At 47.0% G+C, this 10,104-nt stretch overlaps 2 protein-coding genes across 2 annotated transcripts in view; both read right to left on the reverse strand.

Moving 5' to 3' along the window:
- LOC113233864 (alkyldihydroxyacetonephosphate synthase) overlaps positions 1 to 10,104 on the reverse strand; it is a 72,998-nt gene that overhangs the window by 13,028 nt on the left and 49,866 nt on the right. The window lies entirely within an intron of this gene.
- On the reverse strand, positions 1,673 to 5,650 carry LOC113233863. The gene is made up of 2 exons (XM_026469088.1): positions 2,872 to 5,650; positions 1,673 to 2,114 (listed from the first exon to the last, which is right to left on the reverse strand). The coding sequence occupies exons 1-2, from the start codon at positions 5,484 to 5,486 to the stop codon at positions 1,997 to 1,999; spliced, it is 2,733 nt and encodes a 910-aa protein (XP_026324873.1). The 5' UTR covers positions 5,487 to 5,650; the 3' UTR covers positions 1,673 to 1,996.

Raw genomic sequence — 10,104 nt, forward strand, 5'->3', positions numbered from 1 at the left:
ATCCAGCGTGACCAGAACATGTCGGCCAGTCGTTGGCTGGTCCGCCAGATCTTGCGCCCGTCGATGTCAGTGTCCGTGAAGGCTCCAGGCAGTGGTACTCGTGAGGGACCCCCCAGTAGGAAGTGGTTCGGAGTCAGGGGGTTCTCGTCTTCTGGAGCAGTGGATACATGGGTGAGAGGGCGGCTGTTGAGGGTGTGCTCTGCCTCGACCAATAGAGTGTGCAGGACCTCTTCTTTCGGGGCGCGTTCGTGCAGTACGGTGTACAGAGCTGTTTTGATGCTTCGTACCAGACGCTCCCATGCTCCTCCCATGAACGGTGCGCTCGGCGGTATGTATCTCCACTTGATGAACCGGATACTGGCGTCTTCCTGTATAGCTTCTAGTGCTGCCCTCTGTAGCTCGGCGTCCGCGCCGCGGAGATTGGTTCCCTGGTCAGACCACAGCTCCGTCGGGCATCCGCGTCGCGATATGAAGCGACGGAGTGCCATGATGGCGGAGTCGGTGCTCAGATCTCCGGCGACCTCGACGTGGACCGCTCTCGTGGTTAGGCAGGTGAAGATCGCTCCGTATCTTTTTTGTCGTGTGCGGCCTACTGTGACTTGGAGTGGGCCGAAGAAATCCAGCCCGGTGTATGTGAACGGGCGTTGATGGTGAGCGAGATGCGGATGGTTTCCAGTCGAGGGTTGTGGAGGCGTGGCTCTCATGATGCGGCACACTCGGCAACGTTTCAGTTCGCTTCGCACAGCGTTGCGTAGTCGTAGGAGCCAGTAGTGCTGTCGTACCTCGCTGGTGGTGATGCCGAAGCCTCCGTGGTGCGTCTGTTTGTGTATCCAGGCGATATACAGTCGCACCCACGGGTGGTCTCCATCAAGCACGGCTGGTGACCGTTGTTGCTCAGTGATATCACCCGCCGCCGCTATTCGCGATCGTAGTCGTATTATGCCTTCGCCGTCGAGTAGCGTTGATAATTTCATAAGGCGGCTAGAGGGGGGAAAAGGGGTCCCCCTCTTGAGGGCGTTGATTTCCTCGGTGAACGCCTCTTCCTGTTGTGCTCGTATCCACAGCGACTCGGCGTGGCGTAAATATGATGCGTCGATCGTTTTAAATTTGTGTAAAACTTGCTTTCCACGCACAGCCTCGGAAGTATTCGTCTTCTTGCTTTCTGTATCATTTTTTCGCCAAGTAGGGTCGGCGTCGGCATTTTTCCTCGTTCTCTTCCTTAAAGCGGCGCATCGTTGTGTGCGCGTCCGCAGCCTGTCTATGAACTGTAGTACGCGCGCTGTGGTCCGCATGAGGCGTATCCAACTTGAGAAACGAGTTACTTCGGGTAGAGCTTCCTTCAGTCGCGCGCCGACGCCTGTGGTGAGGTGGACCCGTTCTTCATCCGTGACGTTGACGTCCGTGACTTCCTCTTGAGGCCAATTTTCTTCCGACATATATAGAAAGTCCGGCCCCCTGTACCATCGATGATTAGAGTCGAAGTCGTGTGGCACGTCGCGGGTGGCGTCGTCTGCGACGTTCATTTTGGTGGGTATCCATCTCCATTCTTTCGTTTTAGTGTGTTCAGCGATCTCCGCCACTCTATGCGCTACGAACGGTTTATAAACTCGCGGTCCGTTGCGTATCCAGGTCAGCACAGTGCGGGAATCTGTCCAGTAGTAGCGACTTGTCGGTTTAAATTGATGCTCGTCGACGACGGTCTGTGTAAGACGGCAACCCAGCACGGCAGCTTGCAGCTCTAGTCGTGGTATGGAGATCACCTTCAACGGAGCTACTTTCCCCTTGCCGATGATGAGTGAGACGTGTATGTTGCCATCTTCGTCTTTTACACGCCAATAGGTGACGGCCGCGTATGCCGTTGAACTTGCGTCCACGAATGTGTGTAACTGGATGCCGCGCGCGTGACTAAGTTTCATATAGCAGCGCGGTACTTTTATCTTGGCGAGTCGTCGTACATCTTCCAGCCATCTGCTCCAGGCGTCCGCTTCGGGCGCTTCTAACGGGGTGTCCCAATCGATGCCTGAGCGCCACGTGTCTTGTATGATGCGCTTCGCTTGTATGGTGACTGGAGTGGCGATGCCCAATGGATCAAATATGGACATCGTAGTGCGTAGCGCCTCCCTTTTAGTTGGTGTTCTTGCCCCGTTGTATACTTCCGCCGGTGTTTTGTGAGTGTTGATGTTGAAAGACAGGGTGTCTTCCTCTGGTTGCCACACCATGCCCAGTACTTTCGTGCTGTCCAGTTGTAGTATGTCGCCTTTCGACCCCGGTGATAGCGTGCTTAGTACTCGGCGCGAGTTTGATGCCCAACGTTGCAGGAAGTAGTTCGCGCGGCTGTGTATGTACGCAACTTGTGTGGATATGCGTACGGCCGCTCCTTCGTCGTCAAAACTCGCTAGGTAGTCGTCGACGTAATGGTTGTCGATGATTGCCGCTGTCGCCTCGGGGTACTGAGCACGAAAGTGTTCCGCGTTCTTGTCCTTTACGTAGATAGCAGTACAGGGAGATGATGTGGCGCCGAATATGACACTCTTCATACGGTACTCGGTCGGTTGGCGATCTCGGTCGTCTCCTCTCCACAGGAAGCGTTGCATGTCTCTATCTTCCTCTCGTATGGTCACACGAAGAAACATGTCTCTGATGTCGGCTGCTACCGCTACTGGTCGCTGACGGAACTTCATCAACACGCCGGGCAGGGATTGTATTAAGTCCGGGCCTGGTAGTAGCATGTCGTTCAGGCTGACTCCTTTGGCTTTGGCAGCGGCGTCGTGGACCAATCTGAGCTTCTCTGGCTTCTGTGGATTGATGACGGCGAAATGGGGTAAATACCAAGTCTTCGGGTTCTTATGGGGTGGCGCTATTTCTGCGTAGTCGTTGTCGAACAGTGTTTGTAACTGTTTTTCGTATCTCTTTTTCAGTACCTCGTCGCGGTCGAGTTTCTTTTCAACTAGTTCCAATCTTCTTAACGCCACGTCGTAGCTGTCAGGTGGATGAACGTGCTCGTTACGCCATAGAAGACCGGTTTCAAAGCCTCCCGCCGGTAAACGGCGGGTTTTATCTTCTAGTTGTTGCAGTGCTCGTCGCTCGTCGTCGTTGTGGCTGCGTCTCGGTGTGACAGCCAATGACTCGAGGCTGAAGTGTTCCCTCATCATCTGCTCCATGGACTCTTCATCATCAGGGGCGACAGCGTGGAGTACTTTGTGGGTGTTGACTCTTTCACTCGATCTCTTAGTGCCGTGTAGAACCCAACCTAAATCGGTGAGTGTTGCGATCGGTTGGTGTCGGTCCCCTTGTCGCACGGCATGTGTGAGTAAAAGATGCCAGTTGTCTTGACCCAGCAGTATCGTAGGTGATCCCTCTTCGTAGATGAGATGCTCTTCTAAGTCGTGCAGGTGGGGGCAAGCTCGTATGACGTTACGTGGCACTGCTTGCGGCGATAGCTTCAAGTTGTTCATGGTGCGGGCTGTTATTGTATGCTCATTCGTGTCGCGCCCGCGCAGAGAAATGCGTACTTGTTGCGATTCGCCAACGTTGATTCGCGTGCCGGCTACACCCTCAATGTAAAAGGGTGCTGGTGTACCCGCTGAGCCGATCCTTCTTGCTAGCGCCGCCTCAATCAGGCTGCACGTTGACCCGTCGTCCAGTAGTGCGAGTGCGTTGCACGTACCCTTGGGGCCCCTCACTTGCACAGGGAGTACCTTCAGTAGCGCGGTGGTGTTGCTTCTGTCTTTTGCTGATGCCACAACAAATGATGCAGGAGCTTCTTTCTTCTCCTTTGATGAGGGTGGAGTGCCATGCAGCAGTGAATGATGCATGTACTCGCAACCGTCGATGCCGCACCTCTTGTTCTTACACGTATGGCGAAATTTGCGTGTTCGTAAACAGCGGAAACATAGCCTGTGTTTGCGTGCTATGTCCCACCTGGCGGCTACATCTGCTGTCTTCATTTCGTCGCATTGCGCCGCATGATGACCCGTCTTGTCACAAATAGGACACGTAGTAACTTGTTCATGCTCGGCTGGCTTCGCTATTTGAGTGTGGTAGCTCTTCATGGGTCTCCTGCCTGCTGGCTCCCGCCGGTCTTCCACAGGTGTGTTCTCGACGGGCGCGTAGCTCCCACAACGTGCAGCTGTGCGTTGCATGAACTCGGTCAGTGTTACTAGGTCAGGTTGGTATTCTGGCTGTTCCGCAGCAAAGTCATAGTATCGATAGCGCAATGCTGAAGGCAGCTTCTCAACCACGGCGCGTACTATCTCGGCATTGTGTAGATAATGCGGTCTGTTTAGCGCCTTCAATGTGGCCGTGACGTTGATGATCTTCGATGCGAAGTTGCAGATGTCTCTCGGATGTTCGCCCAGACGTGGAAGGGTGCGTAGCTTACTCAGTTCGGCCAGTGCGAGCGCGTCCGAACGACCGAACCTTGATGTCAGTAAGCTCATTACTTCGTTGGAGGACGTGGCTCCGACGAATAAACATTGAGCTGCTTCCCTAGCGGTGCCTTTCAAGCTCCTCCGGAGCCTCGCCAGGTTCTCTTGTTCTGTAAGCAGTCCTGCAGATTCCTCATAGGCTGTCTTGAACGGCAGCCAGTCGCTTGACGAACCGTTGAATATGGGTAATTCTTGAAGTCTTGCAGTAGTGGGTTGAATCGCTCGTGCCGCAGTAGTGATCGCCGTTGCTAACTTTTCGTAACATATGTCGCTCGGCGGCTTATGTTCCAGGTGGCCGTCGTTGTTACGATAGTATTGCGGCTGTTGTCTCTCACTTGTGTGCGTGACGTATGTAGAGGGGGGCGTTCCCCCCGCGTAGTTGGTGGGGGGGCACCTGGTCCCAGCTGTTGCAGGTGCCGCGTACGTGGAGATTTTTTCCTGTCGAATGACGTCGCGCGTCGGCGGCGGCGCCTGTGATTCGGCAGGTCTTCCCTTCAATATATCTTCCTTCGTACGTGTGGCGGCAGTGTAGTCTTCCTGCTCTTCTCTTCTCAACCCAATAGTGCTTGTGCGAATCCACTCCGATGTGCGTTCCTCGCGGATCGTGGCTTCCTCTGGATCGTCTTCGTCCGATTCCTCTTCCATTGCCGCGATCTTTGCAGATAATAAATCGATTTTCAGCTTCAATAATTCTTGTTGCGCTTCCGCTAGCTTCTTACGACGACTGTTCGAAGAACCGGATCGAAAAGATCGAACAGATTTAGGAGAGCATATTCTCCGTGGTGCTTCGCTTGTAGTGGCGCCGGCTTCGGGTCTCTCTACTAGTTGGGAGACTGGCGAGGTGGCAGTCGGCGCAGCGTCGATTTGTCTGATCGTCGCGTCGGTTTCCACAGTTGCACCGGTTGTACGTGTGGCGTACGTGGAGCGCGTGTGTTCTGAAGTTGTAGCGGTCTTTTCGGTCCCCGTGATCGTGTCGGTGCCCGTCGAACAGGTTGGAGCAGTGGACGAAGATTCTTGGGTATTCACGGGGTATGATTTTGCGCTTCTGGTAACTGGCATTGTTCTTTCTTGATGTAATCCGGCTGCTGAAGGACCAGAAAATGTGGGGGCGGATTATGAGAAAAACGCCTGGTTGTGAATTGAGCTTCTTGATCTTGGTCTTGCTTGGATCGCGGTGAGATTTGGAACGCCTTCGGAGTCTTGTGCAGTCAGTTTTGGAATGTCGTTCCGCTCCCAACGCTCCGCTTTTTATGTCATCGCTGGCCCGCGCCGTGCCGCTCGCATTCTATTCAAGTGTGCGAGCGGGACGGCACCAATGCAGGAGCGGGACGGGAGAACCCTACAGACTCCAAGCAAAACCCCTCTCTCCCTCTCGTTTATTTACCAAACCTTAAACTAAATTAACAATACCAAATTATAATAATAAATCACAATAATAAATTTACAATATTAAAAATCACATGGGCGCGAACACGTTTTCGTCCTGAACAGAGGGACTATACAAACTTGTGAATTGAGTAACTGATGGCTGCCGTCACACAGAAGTCCTATATCCCTGACGTTGAGAATATATAAAGTTAATAAAATCTACGCGCTAAATTATGCACAATGTCTCTAGTTGGTTTTGAAAGTTGATGTAATATACATAGGGCGCACTATACGTTTCCGGAACTGGCCACCTACATAAACAATATTTAAATAGTAATTACAACATTTGAAAATGGAACTCTTTGGCTGTAGAATACAGTTTGTTTCATCTGACTGTCATGTGTTTTGACATTGTGGCGTCATTTTAGAAATTGGTTGTCTACATCACTATGGATTTAACTCGTGAAAATTTTCGTAGTATGATTTTCTACGACTTTAAGTGTAATTTAACAGCTCAGCAGAGCTTCGCTAGGCGTGAACAACAAAAACATCGATGCTGTGCGCCGTATGGTCAAAACAGATAGGCATGTGATTCGGCAGACCTTGTGACTTTTATTTATTTCCAAAAATTAAGAACCAGTTACGCGATCAACGATTTTCATCACCTGAAGAGGCTGTCGAAGAGTATGAAAATATGTTTCAGAGATTGTCACGGAGGAGTGGCATAAATGTTTTCAAAATTGGGTCATTCGTATGAAAAAGTGCATTAACGTTAACGGAAAATATTTTGAGAAACAATAAATTCACTTCTGACCATTTATAGCATTTTTTTCTTATTCATTCCAGAAACTTGTAGTGCGCCACACGTACTTACATTACTTTAACATCAGCGTAAGTACCTACACATCGACGGTAGATATTTGAAATGTCGTGAGGGACATTTTGTCGTAAGGTCATTTTCTCTTAGGACATTTCAAATTTCCAACGTCGTTATAAGGGTAATAATTTCGTCGATGTATCGAATTTTGAAATGTGTTAAGCGACATTTTGTAGTAAGGGACATTTTCCATTACGACAAAATAATCCTTACGACATTTCAAATTTCCATTCGATATGGTACGTTACACGTAGCATAGTTGATTTGGATTGACTCAAATTGCAGCAGCCAAGAGACGCGACGATGCATTAAAACGAGCAATGTTGAGGTTTTATTATGTATTTATAAAAAGAACAAAAAAAAGAATAATTTATACTGCCTTTGTGGCACAACGGTTACCATGCCGGACTGCCACGCAGAGGTCCCAGGTTCGATTCCCGGGCCGGGAGAAATATTTGTATGACCTACATTTATTTCTCTCGTGAGTTTGGGTGTAATTTGTGGTTGTCTATGTCTGTGTCCATGGCACCCGCGACACAGGGTTTCCCTAGTGCAGGGCTATGTTGAGTGTGTGCGTTATTATAATACCGCTCAAACATGACGTCTGAAGAATTTATTACTTATCCTTGTATTAAATATATGTCGTATAATACCTAATAGGTTATAGGTAAAAAGGAAAAGAATACGATATAATAAAATAAAGGAGAAAGTGCAAAATGAAAATATAGAACTGAAGAAAAGAAACGAAGAAATAAATAATATAAAAACAAAAACAGTAAAACAAGATAAAAATGGCGTCGTCAAATTTTCCACAATTGAAAGCAGAAAATTTCAATAACTGGTTATTCCGTGTGGAATGTATCATGGAGGGGAAAGGGTTATCGAACATTCTAAAAAATTAAAACGTAAGTAAAATGATTGAAAAAGAAAACACAAAATCAAACGCAAACGTCAAAAACATTATTGTGCAATGCTTATCTGATAAATACCTAAATACTGTGAAGAACTGCAGAACGCCCAAAGAATTGGTAAACACATTAAAAGAAATATTCCAAAGAAAAAGTATCATAACCGTCACACAACTAAGAAGAAAACTAATAAATTTAAAACAATCGCATCAAGAAAAGTTCGAAGACTATTTTGAAAAATTTGACAATCACGAGAGAGCTGGACTGCTCCGGGGACTGCTTAACAGAACGTGATAAGATAGCGTACCTACTAAGTGGAATACAAGACAAATATGATACAGTAATAACTGCCATAGAGTGCAACACGGATTTTCAGGGAACTTCATTAAAGTTGAATTTTGTAAGAGCAAGACTACTTGACGAGGAGCTTAAGATTCTAGAAAAGAATGTTCCGCCGACAAATGACAACCAGAAAACGGCATTCGTAACATGTTTCAAGTGTAACAAACCGGGACATACATCAAAGAACTGTCGCAGATACAACTGGCGCGGACGCGGGAGAGCAAGAGGTCGATACCGAGTATATACACGTCACTCGAAACAATACGGTCATATAGCAATAGATGAAGCAGGACGTGACAATTACACCTTCTTGACCATAGGAAACTTTAACAAACATCCAAAAACGAATAACGAAACCATCGAGTGGGTCATTGATTCAGGATGCACCGAACATTTGATCAATGAAAACTTTGAAAATATGACCAACGTAACAATTTTAGAAAATCCTATCAAGATATACATCGCCAATGGGGACTTTCTTCTTGCTGAAAAAAAGGCTGCTTCGCAATGATGTGTAACAACGCAAAAATAAGTTTGGAATCACTAATTGTCAAAAATTTGTCATTCAATCTAATGTCAGTCAAGAAGGTGGTACAAGACGATTTTCAAGTAATTTTTAGTAAACGAATTGTAACAATAAGTAGGAAAAATTGGAATTCCTATGTGTTTGGTTCCTTAACAGGGAATTTATTTATCTTAAATGCTGAGGCATGTTTAGCGATTTGTAACAAAACCGATAGCACAGGTGATTTGTGGCACAGAAGACTAAGGCATCTTAATCGACGAAGTTTACATTGGATGCGACTACCAACTAGTGACAAACCCTGCAACCCGTGCATGATGGGGAAGGCGACTCGACTACCATTCGTGCCAACCAAGAGGCCACGATCAACGTACATAGGTGAGTTAATACATACCGACATTGCAGGTCCGATACGTACACTTGAAATTAATGGTGAACTTTACTATCAAGTAGTGATAGACGACTTTTCTCATTTCTGTAGTACATATCTTTTGAGACATAAAAGCGAAGCAACATCCAATTTAATACATTATATCCGAAGACTCGAGACGGAGAACGGAATTAGAGTAAACAGAATCCGCTGTGACAATAGAGATGAATTTAAAAATTAGAAATTTGAAAATTTTTGCAGAGATCGAGGAATAAGGACACAGTACACGCAGCCCCACTCTCCACAGCAAAATGGCGTGTCCGAGCGGATGAATAGGACACGCTATGACAGAGCAAGAACACTATAACTAGAGACTAGTTTACCCAAGCATTTATGGGGAGAAGCTATGGCGTCCGCGACTTATCAGTTAAATAGATGCCCGTCTACAGCTATCAACTTAGAAACTCCAGAAGCTATAATGAGAGGTAGAACAAACCTATCAAGACTACGAGTATTTGGAAGCAAAACGTGGGTTGTTAATGGTAACATGGTCATGGTAAAATGGTCGAGTTTGTCTCCTCTGGGCCCATGCCCAGAGGTTGTGCCATTTTTTACAATAGTAATTTAGTATCTTGGTTTACGAAGAAACAGCAGACGGTCGCTCTATCGACTGCAGAGGTGGAGTACGTGGCAGCAGCCATGGCCACTTCGGAATTCGTCTACTTAAAAGGTATACTCTCTAATCTTGGGCACAGTGAGATTAGCTCATACCTACGAGTCGATAACCAAAGCACTTTAAAAATGATTGAGTGCAACGAAAACAGCAAAAGAACCAAGTACATAGATATAAAATATCATTTTATTAAAGATTGTTTCAATAAAAACATGTTTACAATGAGTTATGTTACAACTAACGAGAATAACGATAATACCTAATAAGCAATGTAACATAAACTCCATCTTCTACAAGATAAGGTTACATTTCTTTACAAAAAATGAAAAAGGAGATTATAAAAAAGTATACTTCTTAAATCTGGTGGCCTTAAGAACTATGTCTCAATCAACGGTTTGCAATGTAGGTTAGGTGCTGGATGAGGAATGAAATGAACTTTCCCAAAACGGTTCTGGTCTGGGTGTCCTGGGTAGTGTTCCGTAGGGAATCGCTTTGGTAGTTATAGTACTGGGAATTCTCCAGTTTCAGAGCAAGTAATTGAGCTGGACGGCACTGGAGGATGTATTAGTGGGGTTAAATGGCAACCAGTATTTTAGTAAGCTCGATTTATCCCAGG

This window comes from Hyposmocoma kahamanoa, unplaced genomic scaffold (genome assembly GCF_003589595.1).
Source record: "Hyposmocoma kahamanoa isolate Upper Pololo Valley unplaced genomic scaffold, ASM358959v1 80, whole genome shotgun sequence".
Taxonomy (NCBI): Eukaryota; Metazoa; Arthropoda; class Insecta; order Lepidoptera; family Cosmopterigidae; genus Hyposmocoma; species Hyposmocoma kahamanoa.